General features: G+C 60.8%; 1 protein-coding gene across 2 annotated transcripts in view; it reads right to left on the reverse strand.

Moving 5' to 3' along the window:
- DSCAML1 (DS cell adhesion molecule like 1) overlaps positions 1-14646 on the reverse strand; it is a 258686-nt gene that overhangs the window by 62974 nt on the left and 181066 nt on the right. For both annotated transcript variants that reach the window (XM_075909312.2, XM_075909311.2), the window contains exons 12-14: positions 3239-3438; positions 2319-2415; positions 1077-1205 (exon numbers count right to left, since the gene is read on the reverse strand). In XM_075909312.2, the coding sequence (XP_075765427.1) occupies positions 1077-1205; positions 2319-2415; positions 3239-3438 (426 nt within the window). The remainder of the gene's footprint in view (positions 1-1076; positions 1206-2318; positions 2416-3238; positions 3439-14646) is intronic.

Below are 14646 nucleotides of genomic sequence, written 5' to 3' on the forward strand. Positions count from 1 at the left end.
TCTTGAGGTCCCTTCCAGTCCTATTATTCTATGATTCTATGATTCCACTGTTTAGATTTGTATCTTTGGACAATAACACCACACACGCATGCTTGCTTCTGTCTGATGATACCTGCAGAGTAGGGATGTGGGGGTAGGTCTACACAGCAGCGTTATTTTGGAATAACTGACATTATTTCGAAATAACATAGCGCACGTCTACACAGCAAGCAATTATTTTAAAATAACGTCGAGCTGGAGGACGTCTTTCTCCGACTCCTGTTATCCCCATTTCAAGAGGAGTAAGGGAAGTCGGTGGAAGAGCGTTGTCCCTTCAACTAACTGCAGTGTGGACGGTGCCAAAAGCCGAGTTAAGCTATTTCATCTTCGGCTGCTCAATTGACATAGTTGAAGTTGCTTAATTCGACTTCTGCTCTGCTGCGTAGACATGTGTGCCGTAGTGGGGGTACCTTGCTGGTTGCTATGCTGGGCAGTGGGCTGTGGGTGATCTCCACTGGCTGCTGTCTGCAGCACGGCCCAGCAGGGCAGGGGGTGAGTCATTATGCAAAAAGGGTCTCTCAACCTGTCCGACCAGCTACCCCCCAGGGAGAGGAACAAAGGAAGGTGGAAAGCCGCCTCTGGCTGGGGGCAGGGCTGGAAGGGACGGTCTTTAGTTGCTGTCTGGGAAGCAGGGGAGAAGGAGCTAGGGAGGGGGCTGGGAATGTAGGGCCTAGACACCCTCCATCTCAAGGGGGGCACTGAGGCCTCCTTGCCCCAGTTCCTGTAACCAGATGACATCTGTGCTGTGCTGTATCCTGGAGGAGCAATAAACTCCCTCTGTTCTACTGGCTGGTGGAGTCTGTCCGTGCCATTACGGGGGTGCAGGAGACGGGAAAACCCCAACATGCCGTCAAAACATGCCCTAAGAGTGTAACCAGGGAACCAGTTACACTGTCATAGGGCTGCCGGGGGCCGTGGCAGCCCCTGGAGGCCGCATGGAGGGGGCCGTGGTTAACCATGTCATCCACAGAAATTCTATCGGTTACAAGTGCACGATGGTTTGGAATCCCAGGGTGGGCGGAAGTGCAGTCACCTACCAGACTTATTCTTGTACTCGATATCAAACCCAGTAATGATGCTGTTCCCGTCAAATCTCTGAGTCCAGCGCAAGTTCATGCTTCGGGCTTTCACCTCACGAATCTCCAGCTCTGGAGGATCAGGGGGCTCTTGGGTTAGAAAAAGGGAGAGAAAAAGTTGCGGCTGAATGAAGAATCCATCCCAGTGCTGTGAACCATTTCACCCCGACGGGGACATTCTGCCCTTCCCCCGCAGAGTGTGAGTTCTCCTCATCCCCGTGGGGTCAGAATCCGAGGCTATAAACCCACAAGGGACCACAGCCATGAGCTCAGCCTGGCCTCCTACGATGCACAGGCCACAGGACTTCCAGTGTGAACTCCTGCTTGGACTGGGGCAGGACTTGTAGAAAAGCATCTCAACCAGACTGAACATTTTCCAGGGAAGGAGGCTCCACTGCTGGTGTCTCAGACTCCAGCTCTGGACACCACCCATTGAGAAAGAGGTGGACAAACGGGGGAGCGCCTTGAGGAGAGCAGCAAACATGATGAGAGGGTGAGAAAACTGGAGCTACGAGGGAAGGTTACAAAACTGGGGATGCGTGGCTGGGAGAACAAGCGACTGAGGCAGGACCTGGGCATGGTGTTCGAATGCTACGCAGAGGAGAGTGGATCAGTTCATCTCCATGGCCACTGCAGGCAGGACGAGGACTCAAGGGCTTACATGCGCAGCAAGGAAGATTTAGGTTCAATATTACGACAAGTGTTGCAACGCTAAGGCCGTGTCTACGCTGCACTGTTCTTCTGGAAAAAGTTACGTCAATTGCCAACCGCAATGTGTAGCTTTTTCCGTTTCTTTTGTCGGAAGAGGTGTTTCGACATCTGGCCCGTCTACACTGGGCCAAATGTCAGAAAAAACCCTTTTTTGGAACATCCCTTCTTCCTTGTAAAACAAGGGTTACAGGGATGCCAAAAAAGCATGTCTGCTCTTCTGAAAAAAAATTCAGGTGCGTTCCTTGGACACGACCCTCCAGCGTCCCAGAAAAACTCTGCAGTGTAATCATAGCCTAAGGCAGTTAAGCTCTGGCAAGGGCTGCCGAGGCAGGTTGTGGCCTCCCCATCACCAGAGGTTTCTAAGAACTGGCTGGACAAACACCCATCAGGGATGGTCTGGGTGTGCTGGTACTGGCACACCATGGGGGAAGGACTAGCTGCCCTCCCAACCCTACACGTCTAGGATTCTACCGGGCCGGAGGAAGCGAGTACCTTGGACAGTGAGCTGGATCAAGCCTCTGTCTTCACCGTAGGAGTTGATCGCATGGCAGGAGAAAAAGACAGAGTCCCCCCGGTCGGCCGGTTTGAGCTGCGGATACGTAAGAGGCAAAAGAGAGGCCGTTTCAGAACGTGGCTGCCAGAGTGACAGGGAGGGCAGGAGACGTCAGTGCTGGTTACTCGCTGGGACTGTCCAGCTGGGGAGATGCACTAAGCAGAACACACATTCTTCCCTCGGTCACGCTGACAGCCAGCACGCTCCATCCACGCCTTACAGAGCCTGCGCTCGAAAGCCAGGTGCTTCTCCTGCCCCACGTGGGCGCTAATGTTGAGATGCTTTTATTCCCTCTGCTTTCCTGCAGTCTCTCCTCAGCTACATTCCCGTGAGGCCCAGGTTTGAACGGCATGCTGGCCAAACGAGCAAGCCAGTCGCCAATAAAACTCAACGACAGCCCTGCCCAGGGACAGACAGGCCAGGAGAGAAGGCCTAGAGCTACTTCTTCAGACAGCTGGCACCGAGGCGCTCGCAGGCACACGGCGCTTCCCCTCTGGAGCAGGCAGGAAAGTTCCCGTTTTCTTTGGACAAATCAAGGGAAAAGTTTCATTTCCTTGAATGTTTTCCCTTTTTCAACAGGTCCACGTTTTATTGTTGCCAGTGAAAAACAGACATTTCTCAGTAGAAATGAAAACCATCGCCCAGCCGAGGGAAGATGTTTTTGCAGAGCAGGCGGGACAAAGCTGCACATGCGCAGCCAACCTGCTCCCGGCGTTCCACGCAGCCACTCCTGGCGCAGGCCGGCCGCGGGAGTAGCAAATGCCCAGGGGAGGATGGCTTCCCTTTGTGATTAAATGTAACCAAACCCTGCCGGTGTGTGAAATGCACCCAGCCCAGGTCCAGTTCCCCAGGCTCTCACCTTGAGCGTTGAGATGACCTCGTCCCCATTATCCTTGGTGGTGATGGCGTATCTCATGTTGCGGTCGGGGTCGATGACCGTGTCGCCTTTCTCCCAGCGAATGATGATTGGCCGCTCCCCTCGGGCCGTGCAATTCAGCTCCTTCATCTGGCCCTTGATGGCGATGGTGGTGTTGGGATGGGAGGTGATCATGGCTGGGACTGAGAGGAGGGGAAGAAAGGAGTTTGGTTACGGAGGTTTCAGAGACACTTGCTACAGCGTGAGGCAGACCAGACCTCAGGGAACTTAGGTCACATTGACTCTGCCGCGATCCAGCTTAGTTTGATTTAGCGGGTCTAGCAAAGACCCGCTAAATCAAACTCCGGGGGCACCCTCATTGGCGGCCGGTATTCCTGCTCCCGTGGAAGCCGACAGGAAGATGTGCTCCCATTGGCCTCCTGCTGTGGGGATGGGGTAGGGGAAACTCAATTGAAGTACGTTGGCTCCAGCCACATAATTAACATTGCTGGAGTTGTGTATCTTGATTCTACCTTCCCCTTCGGTGTAGGCCTGGCTGCAGACTGCACGGTCCTGATGCTCACATCTACAGTAAATACACCAGGCCCAGGCTAAACCGCCTGCCTTCAAAGCTGATGTAGCTGAGGGCTAAGCTACCAGGTCCCCCTGCTGCCTTTCAAAGGCTGCACTACTTGTCCCAGGGGCTCTCTAGAGCCATGTGCTCCTGTTCAGTTAGCCTGGGCAGCTCTGCTGCTGGAGAGGGCCCCCACCGTGGGGCTCTGAGGCTGAGCCTGGAACAGGTCTGTGACTTGATGCTGGTTTCCCCACCTCTGTAACCTTCACAGCAGCAGCTGATGTTGCTGGAGCAGCGAGCCCCATAGCAGCCAGCAATAATCAGCTCCCTGGCAAACACTGCTCCCTACCTCCAGGACCCAGCCAGGCATTGAAAGGGGCCTGGGAGGAAGGCTGGGCTAGTGGGCAGGACAGAGGCTGGGACTCAGGAGATGGGTTCTATGGCTGGAGAGATGCAATGGTGCATGCTGCCTGCCTTAGTGGGGACCAGAGAGGAGAAAACCCCATTCCCCACCGCAGGGCACAGAAGGACTTGGAGAACGGCACCACTCAGCCGGCTGCCCTCCCGCCATGCTAACCCTTAGGGAGCACTACGGCCGTGACGTGTGCAGCCACAGATGTCAGCCCCGCCACTCTGGCATGAAAGGCTGGTGAAACTGGAGTTCAGTGCGCCCGCGCCCGCGTTAACCGACACAGCGAGGAACTTCCTCACTACCCTCAACAAATCACCTCCGCACTTCCTTGAGCTCTAAGCACTGTCCCACCAGGCCAAGACTTTGCTCAGGCTGGGGATGTGCAGATGCATCCAGGGGTTAATTTCCACAGCTGCTCTTGCAGAATTAACCCCAGTTCTTCCATCCCCAGGCATGTGGGTAGGGCACAAACAGCTCCCTGAAAGTTTACCCCACGAACACTATCTCTGAGGAGGCCAAATACAGTTTATCAGCACGGATCCAACCAACGGGTCATGCAGTCAGAAACAGAATAGTTTTGTTGCATTATACAGCTCAGGATCATAAAATAATGAAGCAGATAAATTTTATAATGCATAGCATTACACCGGCATATACAATAAAATGTGAAAGACAAATAACTAGGTGCAAGTTATAATGAAGAGAATGCCTCCAGTCTGAGACGCACGACTATGAATTATTGACTAAGGTTTTACACTCTCAAGGATGTGAGGAGGAATATTTTTCCATCAGAAATTTGCATAATTCACTCATCGAAACCTGGGCAGAATACAGAGTACGGTCTCACATCAACAAGTCAGGCTTTGCATTGCAGATGCCAGAGATTCTTTTCGTACCCACACAGAATACTGAAACAAAGCCCCAAAGAGGCATGCGCTTCATGGCTCCTCTTCCCTGGCCGAGAGGGCAGCTCTCCACCGGCCCCATGAAAGCACTGACTGAGCCTGTCGCTGGCATGACCCTCGATACGCAGGCGCGTGGGCAAGGCGGGGCTCCGCCTCTCCAGGTGACCCAGAAAAGGTGAGAGCCCTGCACGGCCTGACGCAGGCTGGAGTCATCTCCCTGGGGGAGTCGTTCTAGCGTTGCCACCGAACCGTCATGTGAGCCATGATCCCTGGGCGAGTTTTCCAGGCACTGGAGCTAGCAGGTTCCCAGCCCCCTCACAAAGCCCTGGCCTCATGTCAGACTGGGGAAGGGCCGAGTCCCCTTGCTCTGACACATGCTAGCGCCGATGGCGACCGGGCACGACAGCTCCCGTGACAGGCTGGTCACCGGGCTGACACCCGCGCCGGGCCCAGCGGGCTGCCAGGCGGTCCAGAGGGGGCTGCCCTGGCCCTACAGGACTTGCCCAACCCCCCTACCCCGTTCCCACACCTCTTCCTTCCTCCATAGCGGGGCCGTGCAGCTGCCCATCCTCCAGCCATCTCTGCACCACCTGCCACCCACTCCTCTCAGCCTGAAACACCTGCCCCAGCCCCGGCCCCGCAGGACTCCTCTCTGCTGCAAGTCCCATTTGGCACGCTCCCCTCCCCGACAGCCCCACGCAGGGAAGGGGCAAGAGTTTCAAACTGGGCTCCTAAGCTCCGTCCAGCAGGGCCCCTGTGCTCCCAGGTCCCTGCAAACCATTCAGCTGGCCCAGCGAAGCAGAACGATCCTGGAGGAGCTGAAGAGACAGAGGCAGTTGGAAAGCAAAGGCAGGCAAGGTTCCACCTAGAGCCTGGCCTGAGCTGCTAGCGCCTTCCCCGCCCCCAGAAACAACCAAGGAGAGCGGTCAGAGCCCGGCTGCAGATTACACACCAGGACGTTCTTTGGCGTGGCGGTGGCAAAGGTCACGGCTAGAAAAGGAAGCAGAGCAGCCGTGTGGCGGTGGAGAGCTAAGACAAGGCCCCTCTGGCCAGCGCGCACCTTGGCCGGGGAGGAGCCTCTGCCCCAGGGAGAGCGCCGGTCCAGCATTTCCAAGTGCCCACACACGGGGCCTCCAGTCCTCTGTGCTGAGAGGGATGTGAGGGAGAGCAGGCCCCTACTCCTGAGCACCCCGACCCAGCAGCAGAGGAAGGTGGGAGGGGACCTGGCCGCTGGGAGAAAGGAGCTGACCGTACTGACAGGGGAAAACAGGGGGCTCATCAGGCCCACTCAAAGCCTGCTTGGGGGGGGCACTCAGTCCCTGGCCACCTTCCAGCACCTCCCAGTCTCGGTCAGACCCAGAACTGGAAAGGCAAACCCTGCCCTGCGCCCATGCGCTGGGTATGGCAGGTGGCGGCCGAACGCGACTGGCATCGCCAAGGGACTCAGCCGGAGGAGGGGGGGCTGCTGGTTGGCCTCCTGCTAGGAAATGGCCTGGTGCCGTGAGGCCTGGGGAAGGCTCCCGCACACCCTGAGAGTCAGGGCACACTCTCAGCCTTGCCTCTCCATCCCACGGGTCAGCCGCCGCCGCGCCTGCCGCGAGAGCCAGCTGCATTTCAGTGGGGAGGGGAGAGACCAAGGGGGCTCAGCAACCGGGCCAGGCTGTGACTCCGTCTTCTCTCCACTCCCCGCCCCACAAACCCACACGGCACGTGCAGCAAGACGTGGGGCCCAGAGAACGCTCCGACCCATCAGCCGAGCGGCGTGCAGCTCCCCCGGGCTACCCAAGGGGCCGCTCCGGGCTCCTGAGGATGGCGGGGGCGTAGCAACACCATTCAGCCACTCCCCCGCCCCAAGTCACTGAGAACCTAACGCCGCAGCACCCCCGGCACTGGCCCAGCCGCCGCTCATCTCGCTTTAGGAAAATAAATTTGGCTCTCACTACAGAAGTCATTATTTATCCCGCGAGCGGGGAAGGCTGCACCTCCGCGGTCCCCAGAGTGGCATATACCATGCTGGAAAAATGGGTTCAGGGGGGTGGGGTAGGCAGGAAAAAAATGTAATGCATAAACAAACAGCTCTGCCGAGTCCCGCAGTAATATATGATAATGACAATCCGCAAAGGCAACACACTCTGCTCTAATGGGACACAGGAGGGTTTAATGAGCTACAGCTCCTCGGCTTTCCAAGGCAATGTAATTCAATTAACAGCCAGAGGATCCTGTCCTCGCCGCCCGGGCGGGCTAGTGGGGTGTGATTTGGGGGCGCAGGCATGGAGGGGCCGGCGCATTGCCTGGCGGCTCGGCCTCGTGACAAGCCTTCAAAGCACTGGGTGACGATTCCGCCGGATGCCCCCCCAGGGGCTGTGGCCATGCCCAACTTTGCACACGAGCGGCGTGTGGCTCGGGGGGCACCGAAGACAAAACGCTGGGGGTGGCACAAGGGGAGGAGGGATGGGCAGAACCGCTTCCCAGGCCACAGGGAACATGCCCGCCACCGTGGGACACAGACGCAAGCGGCGGGGGGAGGGGGTACACGGAGAGAGCGCCGAGTCGGATGAAGGAGCGCTCTCCTAGTGTCGCTAGCCTGTGCCTTGGGAGCTCTCCCAGCTCCACAGCTCGGCTAACTGCGCGGTGACTGCAGCAAGGAAAAGGGGTCACAGCAGCTCCGTGTTACAGGGGGAGGGCGGAGCGTGACTGGAGCACGGGGCGGGGAGGGCTGCAGTCTGTCACGGATACCACGTGTGACCTTGGATGGGGACTTCCCGCCCTGTGCCCCAGCTTTCCCATCAGTGAAATGGGGCCAGCAGCCCCACCCTGCCTCCTGGGAACGGCTCCCAGCTCCAGGGGCTACAGAAGGGCAAAGCGCTGTAACCAGGCCAGCGGGAATTTCACAGTTCCACTGGAAACAGAACTACCGATGCTGCTGCCACTGTGCTTGGGCTGAAGGAGATTCTCTCAGCAGTACAGGGCCATGACACACAGCGTGGCCATTCTGAACCCATCCAACCCATGGCAGTGGTGTGAGCACACACTGGTCAGTATATTGGCATGGGAGTTTGGATTTCTTTGCGCAGAAGGGTGCAACGTGGTCTCAAGTTTCCTGCCAGCAGGCGCTAGCCCCGCAAGTCCCGCGTCCCGCGTTGCCCGTCCCCACGGAGTCCCACACCCAGAAAGAGCCCCATTGCCTCTGGAGTCACGGGCCTCGCAGGAGGGGACAGACAGTCCCGCCGCAATGGCGAGAGGCGCTATGCGCCCACTGCCCTGCGCGGGACGGCGTTTGGATCTCAGCTGGCGGCTGTGATTGGCCGAGGTCTGAGCCCGAGTGCTGGCACCGCTAACGAGGCGCAAGCGGGACGGGGCGCTGGCTCGGAAGCAGGTGGCCCTGGGCTCCAGCTGATCAGCGCGTGTCTTCCAAAGCCAAGAGGAGAAAAAATTGGGGGGGCCTGAGTTCCTGCACCCCAGCTCAGACCCGTGCAATGGGGCGGAAGAGAGGGGGTGTGCTTGGACCTCCTCACCTCAGCGCCTGCAGGAGCCCAGGAGTGACATGGGCTCCCCCAGCAGCATCCTCTCCCCCGAGAGAAGCAATAGAAAAGGACGTCAGCTCCGCAACCGAGCCAGGCCCGCCCCGGCGCTGCCAGCTGCAGCCAGGTGACCGCTAGAGGGAGGACAGTCTCCGGTGTAGCTGGCGCTTGGCTCCTCTGCCTTTCCGGCCGGCTGGCACATGGCTGCGCACACGCTCCCCGGCGGCTCAGCGAACGGGAAGACTCACGGGCAGGCGCAGAGACAGACCCTCCGTTCCACCCAGTGGCCCCGGGACAGTCGAGTGCACAGAGCTGCCTGCCCTCTGGCCCGTCACGGCAGCGCTAACAGGACTCTGCAGCCATCGCCGGCCCTGCCCAGGCTGGCTCACCCCCCCGGGCCCTCCTGGCACAGGCAGCCTCCCCAGCTGCCCGAGCAGCTGCCCTGGGAGAAAAAAGGGGCCAAGAGGCCAAAAGGGCTTGTAAAGAACAGGCCTCGAGCCTGCAGGGTCTGGCCCCAAATGCACACACCGGAGCTTGCTGCTTTCCCCGCCCAGGGGCTGCTCGCGGGTGCTAAAGGCCGATGGCGCCCTACGAACACGCAGCCCGGCGCACAGAGCAGAGATGGGCCTGGCACCCCCACCCAGGGTGGAGGAAGGGGGTTCTGGGAATCCCACAAACCGTCTCCGGACTGGCAGCCCAGACTCGGCTCACTGGGAAGGAGTGGCCACATCCAAACCTCCGTCTGGACCCAGCTCTCCCTAGATAACCCCACAGCCTGAGCTGTGCCTTTCCGCCATTGCCCGCCCTGCCGGCTGAGCCCAGCATGCCCAGTTCAGGTTTCCGAGTGCCAGTGCTCCTGAGGTGTCCCTGTGCCCTGCCAGGGTGGGGGCAGGCGCTGCAGGACGCTGCTGCCCGGGAATCCTGGGTCCTACAGAAAAGGGATCAGCCCGACCCCGCAAGCGCCAGTCTCTGGGCAGGAAGGGGGGCGCAGGGCAATTAGCCCGTTTCTCCGGAGCCGCGGGTGGGAGGGCAGCTCTGTGGCAGGCTTTGCTTGGCTGACATGCACTTATTGATGTTTGATTAAAGGCAGCGCTGCGGTTGTAAACATATCAACTGCTCGGCGCGGCCGGGGTCCCGGGAGAGCAGCGTGCTGCCCGGAGAGGGGGGAGCAGCAACACCAGCCAAAACCCACACCGCGTACGTTTTACATGCTAATTTGCCAGGGCCTGGACTGGCGCTCAGAGGAACCAACCGAGAGCCGAAGGGTTCCCGCTGGGCAGCCCTCCTGGGGCCGCCTGCTCTTCGGGGAACGTCCCCCACCCCACTGGTTTTGGCTGCGAGTAGTTAGTCAGACACACACAAACCCCCAGCGATGGAGAAAGCTGGTCTGCCCAATTCAATGCTGCCCTGGTCCCGGGGGACAGGGAAAGGGGCAGGGAGCAAGCCGAGAGGAGAAAATCCATTTCAGAAACTAGACACTTGTCAAGACACAGTCTCCCGTGTGGCCTGGGAGACGCGCCGGGCTCGGCCTGGCAGGCGCTCGGACTTTAATTCAACAGGAATGGAAATGCAGCAGAATGGCCCAGACTGCTCCTCGGGGAGGGGACAGGATAGTGGGGCAGGGGCAATGGGGAGGGAGAGCGGGGGTAGGGTGGGTGCAGGGGTGCAGACCTGGCTGCCCAGCTGTTCCTAGCTCTGGGGGAGAGAGCTCAGAGAAATGGGCAGGCAGAGTCCGGTCTCGCCCCACCCTGCTGCAGGGCTTAGGGGTGTCAGATTCTCGTGCTCACTCTGCAGCTGGGGAAACCCCCATTTATCCCACTCCACGGGGAGCCGGGAGGCCTCGTTCCCGGGCGCCTGCCAAGCGCCCCGAGATCCTGGCCTGGATGGGCAAAGGGCTGTTAGAGGACACTTGGCTCACCCAGTGCCTGACCCTCCCAATTCACCCTCCTGAGCCGACCCCGGCCAGGGATTCTCAGCCTCCCTCGCACTGGGGCCCACGGCTGGTGCTCAGAGCCTCTGCACACGATACCGCGCTGAGGAACGGTGCCAGGCCCACGCCCCGGACGAGCCAGAGAGCCAAGCCAGCAGGCCAGGGCAAGAGAGGTCGCACCTGTGGTGGTGCGTTGTGGTCCCCCGCCTCCTGCACCCCCGTAGTGGCACGAACAGACTCCACCAGCCAGTAGAACAGGGGAGTTTATTGCTCCTCCAGGATACAGCACAGCACAGATGGAATCTGGTTACAGGAACTGGGGCTAGGAGGCCTCAGTGCCTCGCCCCGAGATGGGGGGTGTCTGGCCCTACAATCCCAGCCCTCTCCCTAGCTCCTTCTCCCCTGCTTCCCAGACAGAATCTAACTCCCTTAATTCCAGCCCTGACCCCAGCCAGGGCTCCACTCCCCTTCTTCCCATTGCTCCGCTCCCTGGGAGATCACTGGTCAGACAGGTTTGAAGCCCCCTTGCATAATGACTCATCCCCCGCCCTGCTGGGCCGTGCTGCAGCCAGCAGCCAGTGGAGGTCACTCACAACCCACGGCCCAGCACAGCAACCAGTAAGGTACCCCCACTACGTCACAGCACCCACCACCCTTCTGTCCACCAGCCTTGCTCCTGGGGCACCAGCTAGCAAACAAGGGGGGATGTGCCCACCCTGTCTGCCTGCAGCCAGACTGATGCCCCTCAAACTTGAGACAAGTGGAGGGGGAAACCCCCCCAGAAGTGACAGGAAAGCGAGACTGGACCTTGCAAAGCGGCACCAGGGCAAGGCTGCGGCGGAGCCGGCCCCACGCTTCCACGAATCACGCCGCAGGACCCTGCGCCATGGGACTGGAGATCCACGCTCTGGCGGGGTCTCTTTGCCGGCAGGCGTTAGGCTGCGCCGGGTCCCACTGCCAGGCTATTCGCTGCACCCGGAAGGCCAGACACAAGCGCTTTATTCGAAAGGGAAGCTCTAGGCAGACCCTGTCTATTGCAGGACTCCCCGTAACATGGGAGAGCTGGGGATGAGGTCAAAGCAACCCCCCCTCCCCCAGCAGCCCCCCCGCCACACCGCCTGGCACCTTCTGGCTTCCCTGCCAAGCTCAAACCCTGCCGGGCACCTCGCAGAGCTGCAGCCAGGTGGGAAACTGGCTCCTGCCAGACGCTGGCGCAGGACCAAACGGTGCCACGCGAGCTAATTGAATCATCGCATCTGCGCCAGGTTCGCTGCACCGCGGCGGCGGGAACTCCCCTGGCAGGGCGCAGCCGGGAAGGGCTCTGACAGCTGGCGGCTGCTCCGGCCCCGCCCAGGCAGGAGATCTGTCTCTGCAGACACCGGGCACTGCGGCAGGGAGAGGGGCTGCTGGGCCGCGCTCTAGGGACGCCGGTGGCCAGGGAAATGCTCCAGGCTGGACCCACAGTGCCAGCGCCAACAGCCCCTTCCCACAGCAGGGCAGCAGCGTCTCCCTGGTCCTAGATCCTGCAGGGAGGAGAAAGGGTGCTGGAGGGCAGGGCCAGGCTCAGCTGGGACTGGAACCTGGAGCCCACAGTGTCAGCTGCTAGCTCAGATGGCAAGCCCACGCCCGGGGGGGAGGGGGTGGGCGCACAGAGCAACATTCCCATCCCCCACTCTGCAGCGGCTCCCCAGCTCTCTTTGCAGAGTGAACTGGGGCCCTCTGTGCCTCATCAGCCTCCCTGCCCCCCCCAGGCTCTGGCTGTGGAGGGCTGCTCTCCCAGCCATGTGCCCCAGCCTCCGTGGTGCAAGTTGGGAGAGGCAGTGCCCCTTCCCCTTGGCAGCTGCAGCGTTCCAAACCCTCCCCGGGCAGGGCCCCGGTCGCTCGCCGCTAATCACTTGCTCGCGCTGCTCATGGCTCTGACAGGCGGCCACGGTTCCAGCAGAGCGTGATCGCGGCACGGGCTGCGCCGAGGTCCCTGGGGCAGAGGAGCTGCAGGGACGGGGGCAGGGGAAGGCAGGGAAGAGGGGCCCCAGACTTCCCTCCACTGGCCCGATTCACCTGCCAGGCGTGGCGCAGGCTCTGCAGGCAGACTGACCCCGCTCTCCTCTTCGGAGCCGGGTCCAGCTGGCCCCCATCTGGCCCACGCTGCCCCGCACTGAGCCCGCAGGCTCCCAAGGACCCCGGACCCAGAGCACGATCATCCCTGCCCAGGAGTTCGCCTGGAGACGGGAAGAGAACTGCCTCCCGACGGGCCCTGCCTCGCGCACCTGGGCTCAGGCGAGAGCCCAGCGCTAGGACGCTGCAGGGGCGAGGGTCCCAGAGCTCAGGCTGCAGCCAAAGCCGGCACGTCGCCGCTGCCACGAACGGGGCCTGCAGCCAGCGGGCACCAGCCAGCCGCGGGTGCCCGACAGCAGCGTGGGAGCGCCCTGAGCCACACCAGCATCAATCCCAAACCCGCCAGTCATGTAACGAAGGGGCCGGCGCCTGGTGCTCTGCGCCAGCACACCTGGGGCACAAGGACAGCAGGAAGGGCCACAGGCATGGCCAGGCCGGCGCGGTGCAGCATGGTGCGGCGCTGCCGGGACAGGAGAAGACTCCGCTGACGCACTGCGCACCGGCCGTGCCAGGGCAGGGTGGGAAGGGCATCGAGAGGTGTCTGAACACGGGCGCAGGGCTCTTCCCATCCCTTGGCAGCGCCCTGGATTCGCCCCGCCAACAGCCAGCCTGGCAGCAGCCACAGGAGGCCCAGAGACGGGGCAGCAGGCGGCCGGAATCCTAACCAGCCAGCCACCTGGGAGTCACATGCCAGCGGCGACCGGGCAGCTGCCCCGCACCAGCGCAGCAAGGGTTACACCCAGCCCACAGCTGAGGCAAGTAGCCAATCAGGGCCCAGCTGGGGCAGTATAAGTAGGGGCCACTGGAAGGGGGGAGATAGACGCACTGGCTCCAGCTGGGTTCGCAACAGAGGGTACCTGAGACCCAGCAGGGCCGGGGAAAGGGAGGCAGAGCTGGGGAGCTCTGGCCAGGCAAACTCCCTGAGGGCACTAGGGCTGCAGGGAGGCTGCAGGCACACCCCCTTGCCAATGACCAGTGGCCACGTCACACTGCAGGTGCCCCGGGGGCAGGCGCTAGATGACAACAGGCCGTGGGTCACTGAGGCACGGTGGGCACAGGGGCTGGGGATCCCAGAGCGCAGGGCGCTGCGGTAGGGCAGTGTCGTGAGGAAAGGGCACCGTGGGCAGGAGGGCCATGGGGCCTGACCCACACCAGGAGACAGGTGATGGAGGGAAAGACACAAGGCGTGCCGTGGCTGAAGAGCTAGCTCCCAGAAAGGCCAGCAGGAGGCGCCACAGCAGCAAGTCACAGCCGGTTACAAGCCACAGGGCAGACGGGCAGACAGACAAGTGGGCCCGAGGTCCCGACACACACGGCTGCGGAAAGGCAATGCCTGCAGAGCTCTTCCTTGCAGGCAGGTCCTGGCCCAGAAGGGCTTCTAAGAGGTTGCAATCGGTCCGAGGGGCTGGGCCAGCTGAAACCCATGGGATTTCCTGCGCTCAGCACCTTGGAGAACTCAGCCCTGCCTCCGTGTCCCGTTTGCCTCCTAGCCCGGCACACAGCAGGCGGGAGCGGAGCGGACACCTCGGAATGCGCACGCAGGGGTTTGAAGGGCTCCTTTGGGAAACGTTTTTCTGGCACTTCCTAAATCCCCGCCCCCCCCCCTCCAAGCCACAAGCCAGAACAGCCCCCTCCTCCCAAGAGCAGTTCCTTTGCTGGAGTCTTCGCCTTTTGTGTCCATGTCTTGTTAACACGAGGCAGACAAGAGGCTGATCCCATTTGCTGGGCAGAGATAAGATTGCTACAAAGGGAATTGTCAATGCGCCGTGCGCTCTGCCGTCCTGAGCCCGGGCCGGGAGGGGAAGGGGGGCAGCACCACGCTGGAGTGACAATCAAATGCAAACCACAACAAAGCACCAAGTCTTTTCTTCAGGAGCTGGCTCTGTGATGTTAATGTGATTGCACCCATTTCAGCTTCTTGTCTACACTGATTAGCTGAGTTCCACCTGAAGCA

This window comes from Pelodiscus sinensis, chromosome 25 (genome assembly GCF_052426305.1).
Source record: "Pelodiscus sinensis isolate ZL-2025 chromosome 25, ASM5242630v1, whole genome shotgun sequence".
NCBI classification, from domain to species: domain Eukaryota; kingdom Metazoa; phylum Chordata; order Testudines; family Trionychidae; genus Pelodiscus; species Pelodiscus sinensis.